The following is a 15,601-nucleotide window of genomic DNA, read 5'->3' as shown; positions in this document are numbered from 1 at the left end:
GGTAGAGGTCCTGCTGCTTGAAATGTAGGGGACTCATCTAATATTTTTGAAATTGTGAGCTTAGTTGAATGGTCACCTCGCTCTGAAGGCTAACTGGACATGAACAGGGCTGCTACCAAATGTCACCTTCTAGAGTCTGAAATCTCTCAAAAGCGCTTTAGAAACTCAAGATACAGGGTTTTGGTTTCTGCTGTGCCACAAATTGGCTGTGTAATCTTGGGCAAGTTCCTTCCATTCTCTGGGCCTAAATTTCCTAACCTGGAATGTGAAGGTTTAGAATAGATTTTTCCATGAGGTCTCATCAGGTCTTGCCTTTTGTGTTCGGAAGATAATATTGTCTGAGTGAAACAGGTGGATGAAGGAGGCTTTGAGCGGGTGCTTACAGAACACCTATTAAGGGTCAGGTGCTGTGCAGTGTAGGTAGGGAGGAAACAGTGAACAAGAGCAGCATGCTCTCTGCCCTGTCCAGTGTCTCATACACACATGCACAAATAGCATTATAATACAGATTAATATGTTTTTGAAGAGGGGTAAGCCCAAGGTTCTAATGAGAGAAGAACATGGTCCAGACTATTTTTGATGGAAAATCCTGAGGGAAAGCCTTGTGGAGGAGGTGGCACGTGAGCTGAGCTTTGATGTGGGGACTAGGACAGGATGGCAACAGTCACATAGGTCCCAGAGAGGGAGAGCCTGGGTGTTATGAGAACTGTGCTAAGTTCTGTTGAGCAGCAGAATAGAGAATGAGAGGGCACTGGTGAGAGCTGCAGTTAGAAAGGTCAAAAACCGTCAGATTGGCAAGGTGTTGTATGTCATGCTACAGAAGTGGCCTTAAAGGTAGTGGGGAGCCACAGAAGGCCTTTGAGCAGAGGAGTTATACAGGTCAGGGTTCAGCTGTAGAAATTAGATCACTATAGTTATTTTCAGCAGGAAGAGTTTTAAGACAAAAATATCAGGTGCTTCCCAAATTGGTGGAAGGGCTGGTGGGGCGAACTGTAGGCTGGGCATTCAGAAATGACTCCCAGAACAGCAGTGGGGGAGCTGTTCTATCTGCAGCAACCAGGAAGGTGAGGAATGAAGAGCTTTGGGAACACTCCACCTTATCTGTGATCTAGGAATTAGGAACCTGCCCGTGCCTTAACTATGGAATGTGCCACTGCCTAAACGATCATCATGCCTTCCACGTCCTCATTGACAAGGCTATGTAAACTCCATTCTCTGCTGACCCAAATGCACCAAGCCAGTGAGCAGACACTGGGCCTACGGAAAGGTGACATGGCTGCAGAAAACCCTAAAACCTCCGCCATTGTTCACGCTAACTGAAGCAGCAGAAATATGGCTTCTGTACCACCTCCTTGTAAGTACTGTGCATGAGCATATGATTGATAGGAATGAATCAGGTCCAGAACACTGGGTGTAAAAGAGTCTGAGAAATTGTAGGTTGTTGCAGTTTTAGTTTTTTAAGATTTTATTTATTTATTTTCAGAGGGAAGGGAAGGGAGGGAGAAATAGGGAGAGAAACATCAATGTGTGGTTGCCTCTTGTGCTCCTCGCACTGGGGACCTGGCCCACAACCCAGGCATGTGTCCTGACTGGGAATCAAACTGGCGACCCTTTGGTTTGCATTCCATGCTCAATCCACTGAACTACATCAGCCAGGGCATTTTTAAAAATGTTTTTAGCTTTCAGCAATATAAGAAGGAATGGTATAAGGAGGATGGCATGGATCCTGAGTGACCAATCTATGGTAGCCACCCTAGGGTTGATAAGAGCAAAACTGCTTTTGAAAGAGATGATTTGGGCAGGAGAATAGAAGCTGTAACTGGGGAGAGAGACCAAGTAATGAATGGTAATAGGTCAGAGATGATGAGGAATTGAGTATGGGCAGCAGAGAGAGAAAGGAAGGACACATAAGAGTGATATTAAAGAGGAAGACAATCGTCAGGACTTGGAGATTGGTTGACTAGCATCAAGATGAGGGAGAGGCAAGACATAGGGCTATCCTCTTCGTTTTTGACTAGTCTGTGTCCTAAGAGATAGACAACTCAGGGGAAGGAGGAAACTAGCCAGGGTGGGAGAAGACTAATTCAAGTTTGGACTAAGTGTGATGTTCGTGTGAAATATCCAGAAGGCAGTTGGAGATTCACCTCTGGAGTCAAGAAAAGAGAGCTACCTGGGGTCATCAGCACAGTTGTAAGCTCCACGCAGGCAAGGGCCTAGGTCTGCTTTGTTTCCTACTGGTGTCCAGTAGCTTTGTTGAAGGGAGGAGCATTGGTGTGTAATGTAGGTGGTACTTTAAGTCTTAGGATGCACTGGCCCACCATTCCATGCACACATGAATGGGGAGAAAAGGGTGCTGAGCCTAGAAGAGCCCTGAGAAATCACGGCCTTAGTGACTGGATAAAGAACAGCCCAGGCAGGACATAAAGACAGTATAAGCAGACAGGTCATGTGGTTGGTATTCCCAGGGCAAAAGGAGCATTGGAGGTAGAAGGAAGGCATCAGTGGAGTCGGGGGGAGAGCAGTCACGGACAATAAAGCTGGAAAATTGGCTGTGAGACTTAGCAGCAAGTCCGTCATTTGTTTATATTCCTGAGAAGTTTCAGTTTCTTATGGGATGATGGGGGTGAAAGCCAGGCAGCTATGGGTTGAAGCGTCAGTGGAGGCAGGGTAAAATTATACTTTTAAAGGTGAGGAGATTCTAGTTCATGTTACGGTACTGTCCTGATCACCAGCATTGGTCTCCACATAATCTAGAAGAGTGGCTTTCAAATTACTTTGAACATGATTTGCTGTAAGAAATACCTTTTAGGGCCCTGGCTAGTGTAGCTCAGTGGATTGAGCGCGGGCCTGCGAACCAGAAGATTGCAGTTCAATTCCCTGTCAGGGCACATGCCTCAGTTGCAGGCTAGTTCCCAGCAGGGGCCAGTTCCCAGCAGGGGATGCACCAAAAGCAACCATACATTGATATTTCTCTCCTTCTCTCCTTCCCTTCCCTTCTAAAGATAAATAAATAAACTTTTTTTTAAAAAAGAAATACCTTTTATATCACCACCTAGCACATTTGTATATAAAGCTGCAACAAAAGCTGTATTACCCTAACTATATAGACATTTCATATAAATGAAATCATATGAAAGCCTTCTGTGTCTGGCCTCTTTCACTTACAATATTTTCCAAGTTCCCTCATGTTGTAGCATGTAATAGTACTTTATTCCGTTTTATGGCCGAAGAATATTCCTTCATTTGGATCTAGCACATTTGTGTATCCATTCATCAGTTGATTGGCATTTGAGTTGTTTCCGTGTTTTGGCTGTTGTGAATAATGCTCTTATGGACAGTCATGCACAAATTTCTGTGTGGACATGCTTTCATTTACTCCTAGGAATGGAATTGTTGGATCAAATAGTAACTCTGTGTTTCAGTTTTTGAGGAACTGCCAGACCGTTTTCCAAAGTGGCTTCACCATTTTACATCCCTACCAGCAGCATTACAAAGGTTCCAGTTTTTCCCCATCTTCTCCAACACTTGTTATTATCTTGCTTTGGATTATAGCCGTCCTAGTATGTTAGAGTTGTATCTTATTGCAAATAATGCTGTAGTAATATCCTGCATTTGCATTTTCCTGGTAGCTAATATGTTGAGCATCTTTTCATGTGCTTATTGACTATTTCTTTGGAGAAATGTTATTCAGCTCATTTGCCAGTTTTCTAACTGGTTATCTTGCTTTTTATAATTGAGTTGTACTACCTCTTTATATATTCTAGACACAAGTCCCTTATCAGATATATAGTTTACAAGTATTTTCTTCTGTTCTTTGGGTTCTCTTTTCATACTCTTGATAGTGTCTTTTGAAGTACAAAAGTTCTTAATGTTCATGAAGTTCAGCTTATCTATTTTTTTATAATATTTGTTAATCCTCACCCAAGGATATGTTTTTTTAAAATAGACTTTAGAGAGAAGAAGGGGATTGGGAGAGAAGAGAGAAACAGACGGACAGACAGTCAGACAACAATGTAAAAGACAAACATTAATTGTTTGCTTTCTGTACATGCCACAACCAGGGATAGAACCCACAACCTAAGGTGTGTGCCCTGACTGAGAATCAAACCCGCAAACTTTTGATGCATAGGACAGTGCTTGAACCAACTGAACCACCTGGCCAGAGCTTTTTTTTTTCTGTATTGTGCTTTTCATGTCATGTAAGAAACCATTACCAAATCCAAGGTGACAATGATCTACATTTTTCCCCCATTTTGTTAAACTGAGCCACAACAGTTAAAGCAATTCTCTATTATAAGCAAATATTCAGTCTGTTCAGATTTCCAGTTGCCTCATAAACATCACAAACGTGTGTACGTGTACACACATGCAAAAATTTCACCTGAGTCAGTCCATCTCTCTTTTTCTATTTATTTGCTTAAGAATCAGGTTGTTGGTTCTGTCCTCTTTTACAGTCTGTGTCCCCGTATTGCAGCTTAACATCTTTTTCTGTCCTTCATGTGTTCTATAAATAGACAGTTGGATCGAGAAGCTTGATATGATTTGGGCCTTTTGTTGTTTTGTCACGAATTATGTACAGGTGGGGTTAGGAGCCCAAACTTTTAAAGTGGAGACTTCTTTGGGCTTTACTTTATCTTGTACATGCAGTGGCCACTTTGTTTATGACCTGCATTCATTCAGAATTTGCAGTCATCTACTTAAGATGGGTGAGTGTCCTAGACTCAAAGATTACTGAAGAATAGAAAGCAGTTCTCATTCCAATAGAGTCTTTAGTAGGAGTTCCAGAACTTAATTTGCTAAGTCCTCATGTGACATGACAGGAGATGGAGGGGAGATGGAGGCTGGATAAGGGAAAGGAGTTGTATGAAAGCCATCCAACAAGCTTGAGGTGGATTGAGTAACTCTAAAACCCTCTGATCTCTAGTCCAGGGCTTTTTCCTAGTTCTAGGCACAGAATCACAAACAATCACAAACACATAGCATAGGGCAGTAAGGGCAGTGATTCCAAGCAGATTGGAAGGGTTTTCTTTTTTAAAAAATTTATCTTTAGAGGGGAAGGGAAGGAGAGAGGGAGAGAAATATCAATGTTGGTTGCCTCTCATGCATCTCCTGCTGGGAACTGGCCTGCAACCCAGGCATGTGCCCTGACTGGAACTCGAACCTCTATCCTTTGGTTCACAGGTCCCTGCTCAATCCACTGAGCTACACCAGCCAGGGTAGATTGGAAAGTTTTGTGGAGGCTTCCCTTTATAGTGCCCAGCATGCTGGAAAAGTGTAAGCCATCATAGTCTAAAGAAACCATAGGTAGGAAAGGAAATATGACCTGCAAGAGATATCAGAGAAAGCCAAAAAGAATTGGGTTTTTGATAATTTGTAGTTGAATTTGTTGAATTTGCAAAGTTAGTTATCAATGTGAGTTGCTGATAAATACTTAGGCAGGGGCCAAAGTCACCTTTGCTTTTTCCCTGAACCCACAAAGTGGCTGTCATTGCATGCGTGCGTGTTTCGCATGTACCAATCCCTTTTTAAAATCTTCCTTTTCCTACTCCTCGTCCTTTTTCCTTCCTTTCCCCAATTCTTCTGTCCATCTTATGTCCTATCTCTTCTCCCTCCTACCACCTTTCCTTCTCTTTCTCCCCTGCTCCCCACTGTGTAGGTCTTGTTCCCACCCTCCTTCTTCCTGCCAAACTGTCTCTCTTCTGTTCCCTCTCACTTTCCCAGTCCTTTCCAGCCTTTCCTCTGTCTCTCCTTATATTCCCCCCTCAATCAGCCCTCAACAAGCTCTCCACCCCCACACCAGAGCCCTCACTGGTGGCTCCTGCTAGTCAGAAGGAAGAGACCCGGCTTGGGGAGCCTTGAGCCCTCCAATTGGCTGCCTCCTCCAGCACGCCAGCTGAAGTCCCGCCCCCCCAGCGAGTAAACGCGCTGCTGCGGCACCTGCTATTGGCCGGCGGGCCTTCTCAGCGCTCGGGCTGCGCCGCACGCAGGCGTCCGCAGTCGCTAGGTGAATAAAAACGCAGCCTACGAGCTGGGGGCTGGGGAGAGGAGAGGGAGAGAGCCAGCGAGGCAGGGCTGGAACGAGTGTCTGGCAGCCGGGATCCCCTCGAAGAGAGCGACCGAGCATAGGAAAGCAAGCGAACTAGAGGGAGTAGGGGAGACCGAGACGGACCGGTAGCCAGGCAGGCGGACGGACGCACGCCGGGACAGACAGACTGAACAGGCGCTGGAGAACCTTGCACTGGTTCCTCCCGCCTTTCCCTTTGAAAGCCAGGATTTTGCCTTTTCCGTGGCGCCCGAGAGAGAATGCTGGACTCTGCCGACTTCAGCGCAAGCTAAGATTTCTCAGCTAGGGAAGAAAAAGCAGCCCAATCCTGAGAAGGGGGGAAGCAAGATCCCCTGTCCCCCTCCCCCCTCCCCCCATACCAAACTCGGGCACCAAACCCAGCCCTTCCCTAACCATCCGACTTCCTCCTCTCCTTTCTAGAATGGTGGCTGTATGGACAGTCTGACAGAACAGAGACTGACATCTCCCAATCTGCCGGCCCCCCACCTGGAACACTACAGTGTTCTGCATTGCACCATGACCCTGGATGTGCAAACTGTAGTCGTTTTTGCCGTGATTGTAGTCCTCCTGCTTGTCAATGTCATACTCATGTTTTTCCTGGGAACGCGCTGAATGGAGTCCAGCCACCTGAGCTGTTGCTAACTCTCGATTTGATTTCATCCTGAGAGCCACCGAGAAAAAAAAAATCAAGAGAGACAGTCAGAGACAGGGAAAGAGAGGGAGAGAAAGAGCAAGCTTTCTTACTGAGGGGGGAAAACGTTTTGAGCTTCAACATGGCCTCGCTGTGATATGTATGACGTTGGTATATTATCTCTCCCTAAATCTTTTGTCATGTCTTGTCTTTTAAGTATGCCTGCAAGTGTAGTTGCTTATTGCTTGAGTAAAATTGTTGATAAAGAAATGCTTTCTATTTAAGTATGCATGTGTGTGCATTCTCCATTAATGTGGTGTTCAGGGAGCGAGCCCTGCGTCCTTAAACAGTGCCTTTGCTGTCTGTGGTGCCTGGTCAACTCATTTTCTTGAAAACTACCTTTCAATTCCATGAGAGAATTTTAGTGAAAATTTCTCTTGCCATCAGGACTGTATTTGGGTTTGTTTAGGGGCACGGGGGCATGTGGGAAGAGCATGCTGGATTTTTGGCATCTTTAGAAAGACAGCCTAGCATTGGATGTTTAGAGGAAAAAGAATTGATGGAATGAATTTAGGGAAAACGATTCTTTAGTGTCTAATGAGAAGAGAGAATTTGAGAAGCGATGTGGTGGTGTGCATTGAGCTGGTAGTTGGAGACTCTGTTCTTTGAATCTCAATTTGCTGTCCAGGGTTCATAGTTTCCAATTTGGAAGGAAGCCACCTTTACAACATTTCTTAAAGTATTTTCTTAGGAATTATGGGATGGGGTGTAAGAGCATTTTTTGATCTTTATAAATTGGCAAGAGAAGACATTGATGAGCTGTTACTGGATTCCTTTTTCCAAAGTCGACCCCTGGATTTGAATTGGGTTTTTTTTTCCCTGTTTGTCCTCCAAACAAACAAACAAACAAACAAAACCCAACAAGAAAAGCCAGCTTTTTACCCGCCTTGGGAATCATAGTGTTTGGATATGCCTCTTTGGGGTAATCTCATTTGCAATGATGAACTTGAACTACATTTTAAATAGAACTTACTAGTGCTAATGAGAAAGTGGTGGTTTTTGTTTGCCTCTTTGTTTGTTCTTGAAGATCAGAGGTCTCTCGAATTGAAAGAATCCATAACAAATTGAAAGTATGTATCTTGCTAAGTAGAGTTTTGAGCAGTGCCCCCCCCCCAGCTCCCCATGCACCCACCCCAAATGTCTTGATGGAATAGGTGTAAGTTCGGGAAACCATGAACTAGAAACGAAATTCCATTTTGACATACTTGCATGTCCACATCAGATGGAAGTGGTGGTGGTTGCTGTTATTATTGCTGTTATTATCTCTATATTTCTGTTTCCACTGAAAAAGCTCTTGGCAAAGCCAGGAGAAAAAAATGTCTCTGACGCCAATGTGCATAATACTTGTTTTCCTCCCTTTCCCCAGCCACTGATGTAGGCAGGTCTTCCTCATTCCCTTGCTTACCTGACTTTGAAATAGTGCCATTTCTGGCTCATACAGCAATGAATCAGGGTGCATACACATCCACACACATGTTTCCCTACACCCATGTGGGCGGCTGCTCATGTGTGATGTGCAAATCTGCTGGCATTGTGCTCTCAAGTTCCATGTCCTATTGTTTAATCTCCTGGGGACGGATGATTATGAAAGGAGAGGGGTTGTGAAGGGGGGCTCTGCAAATTGTCCTGACCTCAGGATCCAGAGAGTATTATTGCATGGCATCAGAAGAGGTTTTGAGTCTTGAGATGGGCTCTCATTGGCTCCGCATGGGTGAGAAGCTGCTTGTTTTTCATTCGATTGGTACCATGGTGTAAGCATGATCTGGGAGGTTTGCTGGCATGGATACTTACTTACTCTTTGGTCCCTTTGTGGGGACCCCCTAGGTTGAACTAAGAACTTGTTTCTTTGGGAAGAGAATCTGCTGAGACCACCCCTCACCCACTGCCTGAGCTCCAGTGGTATTATCCAAAGTAAGCTTATATTCTGACCGGGTGCTTCTCAGATAGCACTGAAGAGTGAAGAAAGGCTCTGGGCTGAGCCCTGAAGACCTGGGTTGTTTCTGTTCAGTGGCAGTTTGACCTTGGCTGATTTTTCCCCCCTCAGTGGGTTGGGGTTTCCTGAAATGTTGGCATTTGGGGATGGTTAGGCTACGTGACCTCCAAGTTCTTGCTTTCTGTGATTCTTGGGTACCCACAGGCACCGGAAACTAGAGGGGAATGAACTGTAAAGACAAGCGAAAAGGAAAATGAAATGTTCATCAAGGACCAATGGGAAGTGAGGGGAAAAGTATCTGGTTGCTGGTATCCAGAGAAATTTGTTTCACCTCAGAGATTTTTTTCACCTAGCTCTGTGAGAAAACCACTGCAACAATGGAATGCTTTTTGCTTTTTTTCCCCTCCCTGACAGGAGAGGCATTCTTAAAGCTGATCTTTGAGCCAGGTTTATGACAAAGTAGTGTCATGAAATGCCACAGCCTTCACCACTGGGTGCCTGACAGGCCCTTGGCAGAAAGCCTTTGGGAATGTATGTGTGTAGGTTGTGTGACAGTATGTTCGTGGGTGTGTGTGCACACCCTTCTCTGTGGGTGGGGGGTGTGGGTGGGTGGGTGTACACTCCTGAATGTGGATGGGGGTTGGTTGTGCCAGGAATGAGGGAAAACAGAAGGGCATGCATTGAGTTCCACAGTTCTGAATGGCCTCCTTGTGCTAGGGACAGTAAGGATTTGGCTGCTGCTGTGATGGATGGGTGTTCCCCTACCAGCCTTCCCACCGACCCCCTACAGCCCCTCCGGCCAAGGGGCTAGCTTACATGAGCCCCTCCATCAGTAATTTAGCTGGTGAAATGGGTAAGCATTTTTCAAATTAATTTATTGCTAGTCAAATAAGGGAACGTTGCTAGCCAGATGGCAGGCCACCCTAGAGCAGCTAAAAGGGAGTTTGGAGAGTCGAGAACCAAAGTTGGCAGTGTGACTTTTTACTTCTGTGAATCCTAAAGGTTTGGCATTTCTCCTTCAGACGTGTGAGGGTATGCAAAATGAGGAGAGTGGGAGAAAATGAAACACGCAGCCAGAGGAGTGGAATCCTCTGCATTTGGACTTTTTCTTTCTTTTTTCTTCCCTCTCCTGCCTCTTTTCTTCATCTTCCCCCTCGTCCCTTTGCTTCCTCCAGAAACAGCCTTCTCCCTGCTCTGTCAGTGGGTAGGTAAGGAAGAAAAAAGGACTTGTTCTCTCTGATTTCTGCCGACTTTTTGTCAACAGAGTTCCTCATTTCTTTCCCACCGTCAGGGTGGAGAATACCTTTTGGTACTAGGAGGGGCAAAATTCCAACTCAGGAATTTTGCCTTCCAGATCCCTACTGGGAGATTCAAGAAAATACTCTTAGCTGGTATCCTAGCAACCCGTGCATCACTCAGCTCCTGCTGAGCTCCAGATCCCACCCTTTCAATGTGCAGGCTCTAAGGCTCAGGAGAAAGGGGGCTTGGGCCCCGTGGGACTTGGAGAGATGTTTTGGGGGAGAGGACAGAGGAAGAGCTAGATCCCCGTTGCCTGCAACTGTCTAGAAAACATACATGGGAGGCGTACAGACCCTAGCCTTCTCCCAGCCACTGGGACGGTTGATTGGAAAGGTCCTGGGTTCAAACCCCTCTTCAGTTACTACCTTCTCCTTAAGATTAACTGAGCCATCTCACAGCCCAGCTTTAGTGCCAGGAGGTATGTAGGCCCTAAAAAGTTTTCTTTTCACCCTGACCTCTGGCTGAGGTGGGGAGGAGGTGAAGGCAACAAACTGAGAGTGCTCCCCCCTTTCCCCGCCATTGAGTTGGCCTCTGTTTGTCAGAACCTGTGACAGCTTGCTCCGGCAGTGTACCCCGATCTTGTTTGTGGCTCAGGGAGCCCAGCCCAGCTGCAGGGTGGAATCTGGGGGATTTGTTTCTATGTTGTTGGTGTCTGATTAGTTTTCGACTGTGAAGGCTGGACCAGTTGAAATTGGGAAGGCCGGTTTCATTGTGGGGCCGGTGAACAGGGTCTGGGCCCTGGGTGGGATTCTCTCACCCACTTGTATGTGTTGATTATGTGGCTGGAGAGCTGGAGGGATCCCAGTGAGCCAGCGGGTGAAGTGCTCTTCGGGCCCGTGGTGAAGCCCAGATGGAGAGGGCTTGGCTGTGCCTGGACGGTAGTCTGGCCATTGTAGAGATGGTGCCAAATCATGTCCTCCTCCTAGCCTTTGTCTGCCATCTTGGCCTCTGCTCCTCTTGGCCTGTGCAGTGCTTGCCCCGGACAGGGACGTGGTTGGGAATTGAGCCTATTCTCCCAAAATAACTGCCTCCTCAGAAGACCTCCCACAAAGCATCTGGATCCAGCCCCAGTGGCTTTGCCCCAAGAAGTGGGATAGAGATGGAGAATCTCAGACTCTCTAGCTCTTATTTCTAGTTCTGCAACCTGTTCTAGGCCAACTGAGTCTCTTGCTTTCCAAGAATCCTTGATTAAAGCTTAGTTCTTCTGATATGTGCCGAGTGTCTCCTGTCACTAGGTGGGTGTACCTCTGAACAGTGTGGGGTTCATTGTGCTTTGCCGTGGCACAAAAGTACAAAGTGGATCAGCTAGAAGGGGAAGGGCCTCGAGGAGAGAGAAGACTCAGGAAACTTTCCAATAATGGCAATGCTAATAATCCCTTGTCAGTGCACGGGCCTGTAGAGTTCACAAAGCGATTTCACGTCCTCATTTTCAGTGTCACATCAGCCTTGTGCAGTGCCTAGGGATGAGCCTTATTCCCGGTTTTACAGATGAGGAAAGTAAAGGTCAGAGAGATGGGTGGGATGGGAGTGGGTCTGCTTTTTAAGCAAGCGTGGGCAGGGGGTAGTCACAGTTGATCCTTCCCAGCTCGAGTGAGGCTAAATGGAGTCACGGGGAGAGGTCTACGTGTCTCCCCTGAAGCCATACTAGCTTCCTCAGCTACTTGCTTACATTGTTAGTGGTTTTTATACTTTTCATTGATATAGCAATTTGGCACAGAATTCTTTATTTAAGAAAATGCTGCCTTTTATCTTGAATATACATCAGAGTTCCCTTTAGTCTTACAAAAACTCGCTGTTTGAAAACTCACTATTCGAGATGTTCAAGGAGAAAGGCAGTGTGAATTGGTGGAGCCTAAAAGATAGAATGCTTTCAAGGGACCGCAGTTTTTATAAAATTGTCCTTCCTTTTGAAGCACTCTTATTTTCCTATGTTTCTTGAGAAATGTGTTACTCAGAACCCATCACGCTTCTCCAGGTGCCACTTGATCAGGAACAAGTACAAAAGGACTTTGATCTGTCTGTGAATTATCTGCTAATGCAGCCTTCGACTGGGTCTCAACCTTCGCTGAACATTCGCATCACTTGGGGAGTTTTTAAATACCTATGTCAGGTCCCCACTCTGAGAGATCTGACTTAATTGGCATAAGTGGTGTGGGATAGATCCCCAGCAGGTTTTTTTTTAAGTCTTAAATTTAAGGCTCCACGAGGTAATTCAGATGTGCTGCCCTTGTTAAAAGCCGCTGTATTAGCCCTTTGGGCTATAGGCTCACACACTTGGCTGTCTAGCAGCGCAGTCCTCTATGTTCTTGTGAAATTGGCCTTTTGAACCAAACTTGTTAAACGTTATTTTGTTTAGTTGGTCCCTTATTGTAGTTTTTTTCCTATGGGGTTTTACATTTTTCTTCATACTGTGCAACAAATGAGCTGTCCCTTCTGGCATTGCATCAGTTACACTTCTGTTTTATTTGCTTGGTCTGTTTTCTGCATCTTCACGTTGTTGATTCAAAGAAATGTTCAATATAATGAGGTTAATACTCACTCTGCTATCATCTCACCAGATCCCCCTTTTGGAGTTGCAGCCCATGTGCTTTGTATATGCCTAGTCAGTTGGTGCTGAATCCTTTGGGGCTCTACCATGATCTATCCCTACTATAGGAGGAGTGTCAAACTCATCTTCACTGGCGGCCACATCAGCCTCACAGTCGCCTTCAAAGGGTCGAATGTAATCTTAGTACTGTATAAATGTAACTACTTTTTTAAGATTTTATTTATTTATCTTTAGAGGGGAAGGGAAGGAGAGAGGGAGAGAAATATCAATGTATGGTTGCTTCTTGTGCGTCCCCTGGGAACTGGCCTGCAACCTGGGCATGTGCCCTGGCTGGGAATCGAACCACGATCATGTGGTTCGCAGGCCCACGCTCAATCCCCTGAGCTACACCAGCCAGGGCTAAATGTAACTACTTCTTAACTAGGGGCAAGGAGCTTGGCGCTGCCGCCAGGTGGAAACAAGGCGCAGGGTGGATAAAACAAGGTGGAGGGCCGGATTCAGTTAGCGAGCCTTGTGTTTGCCACCTGTGTTCTAACGTATACATGAGGATAATGTGGCGTGATAGACTTGTATGCTTTGTAGGCATCGAGATGTAGTCTTCGTTCACAGCACTCATCTGCCAAGCCCATGACCAGGGACTATGAGTCACTTGGCATCTTACTCCTGGTAGCTCCTGTGGTAGGCTCCAGGGTTCCCTGTTTTCTTTCAGTTCCCACAAACTGTATGTTTCCTGACTGGGTCTGGAAGTGCCTGAGAGTCAGTGTTACCACTGTAGAGTCTGTGTACCACTTTAAAAACAAAATTGACCTTGTATTTTTTCCCATCACCATTCTTTCCCATCTTTGGGAAATCTGTACAGCATAGATGTAGTGTTAAAACAGAATATATTTGGTTATCAAAGAGTTCAGGAAAGTCTTTGTGCATGTGTCCCTTGGTTGGCTGAATTGTTCAAATTGACCCAGTGGTGCTCAGTCCCGGCTGCACAGTGGAATCACTTGGGGATTTAACAAGACTATCAACAGTTCCTAGAATCTCTCAGGGAGATCTAATTGAGTTGGTCGTGGAGAGGCCCTGGCATCAATATTTTTAAAAAGCTTCCTGAGGTGGCAGGAATGTTTAGCCAGGGATGAGAATGACCGTGATGCTATGTTCAAAGGAAATGCCAGTGCAGCCTGAATCTGGCTGATCACACACGTGAACAGGTAGGCTTCACAGATGGAGAGATTTTATTCTAGGCTTGTGGGGGCCTTGATGAATTCTAGGGGCTGCTGCCCACTCCAAAAAGGTGGACTCAACCCTGGAGAGCGAATAGTCTGAGGACCTATTTGGACTTGAAATTGTCAGCCGGGAGGTGCTACGAGCCCCTCAGAAAAATGTCAGCTCCTGTGCATTTGCTGTCCTAATGAGAAAGAGCCTGTTTACTCGCTGGGTGACTTTGGGTAAATGACTGCTAGCCAATGAAATTTGGTTTCCTCATCTGTAAAATGAGGTTAGGTGCCTTAGAGACCACCAAAGATTTCTTGGAGCTCTAATGATCTGTGCCTACTTTGTGATTAATACTAGTGATCAAAATGATTAAGAATATTATTCTTCAAAGCCAGCAGGTAACCTAAAGATTCCTTTTAGCAGGTTTGGAATGCATAGGGTGATTTGGGGGATAATAGAATTTCCATCCTAATTATGGTTGGCTTTGGGTTCTTCTAGAACAACTGAACTATAGGTTGTGTTCACTGAGCACACACTGGCTGCCGGCAGGGAAGGGAGTCCTGTAGTGAGCTGAGATGCAGGAGGGTGCCAGTTTGGGATGTGTGGCATGGGTACCTGAAACTTGCCTCTTAAAGATAAAATACCAGCCTCGTAGGTCTGGGAAAGCCTCGGAGGTCTGGGAAAGCCTCGGAGGCAAGGAGCCAGCTGCTTCAATAGCCCAGAGCCCCTTCCTGCAGTATTTTCAGTAGCCATTCATTTACTTACTACTCTCACTACTGCTACTGTTAATAAGAATTTCAACAAAATAACATTCCCTAGTTATTTCATTGGCTCATCCACCCCAGCTGGCAGGAATTGAGGAAACTGAGGCACAGAGAGATTAAGCAACTTACGGGCCCCTCCTAGTACACCATCAGGAAGCAGTAGTTACTGGCCTAGAACCCAGGCCACACCCTGTTCTTTTAGGGTCACCTGCGTAGTCGTCTCCGTGGTCAGAATGTGGTCGTGGCTTTTGAAAACTGAAGGCATTCTGCTGATATAGAGCAGAGCTCAGGAGGAAACTTTGAAGAAAAGACCCACGGGGCAACCTGGAGGAAAAGGAAAGGTTGAGGGACAGATGTGTATAAGGTCAGTTGTGCCTTGCCCTGATGATTCTTCTGTGCTACTTTCAGGCCCCTGACAGGAGCAGAGCATTTGATTTGTTAGCACCAATGTCAAGAGTTGGTACCAGAGAAGAGGGAAAGTTGTGTCTCTATGGCAGAGGAAGTGCATGTGGAAGGCAAACCTTCAGGAGGAGGAAGGTTTTGGGAACCTTCTGGTTGGGAAAAACCCGGCAGGCACATGGCCTCGGGCTCTGCCTTGCTGCCAGAGCTTGATCAGGGCCCTTCCCCACTAGGCCTCAGTTTCCATATCACTAGAATCAAAGCTGTGGGTTCAGTAGAAAAACCATGTGCTTAAATGAAAGTTGAGCCAGGAGCTAGTATATAAAAGAAAAAAAAAGCAGAACTCATGCAGTTGAAATAGGCCTGGGACAGAGGTGGAGGACAGAGTATAGAGTTCCAGGCAACCATCTTGCCAATGGAAACCTAAGTCAGTGGGGGAACTGAAATTAGGAGAGTGGGGATGGCTCACCCCAGCTCAGACTGCTTGGGAGATGGGGCAGCCTTGGGTGAGGTGGGGGGGGATGGGGGGGTATGTTTCGTTTCAGTGGCCAGGATTCGCAGAGAATCACACAGGGGCAGAGATTAGAGTACTTTGGAGATCTGCAGCATGCCTTCCCCCTCCCTGTTTTACAAGTGAGAGAACTGAGACACTGAAGGGAAAGTGACTTGTCTGATCGGCGATCAGTCTGGATCCCGA

At 46.1% G+C, this 15,601-nt stretch overlaps 1 protein-coding gene across 5 annotated transcripts in view; it reads left to right on the top strand.

Moving 5' to 3' along the window:
- Positions 1 to 15,601, top strand: part of ARHGEF9 (Cdc42 guanine nucleotide exchange factor 9) — a 127,984-nt gene that overhangs the window by 18,142 nt on the left and 94,241 nt on the right. The window contains exon 1 of one of the 5 annotated variants that reach the window (XM_037045976.1): positions 5,968 to 6,004. The exons of 1 other annotated variant lie outside the window; for it this stretch is intronic. Coding sequence is in view for 2 of the 4 variants with exons in the window: in XM_037045974.1 (XP_036901869.1) it covers positions 6,854 to 6,862 (9 nt within the window). In the remaining 2 variants the exon portion in view is untranslated. 3 more of the 5 variants (XM_037045975.1, XM_037045974.1, XM_037045973.1) reach the window with 3 other exon arrangements.

Source organism: Sturnira hondurensis, unplaced genomic scaffold, assembly GCF_014824575.4.
Source record: "Sturnira hondurensis isolate 20B ecotype Veracruz unplaced genomic scaffold, ASM1482457v3 Scaffold0004711, whole genome shotgun sequence".
NCBI lineage: Eukaryota > Metazoa > Chordata > Mammalia > Chiroptera > Phyllostomidae > Sturnira > Sturnira hondurensis.
Note: the sequence above shows the minus strand (reverse complement) of the source record. Positions and strands in the feature narration are given on the sequence as shown.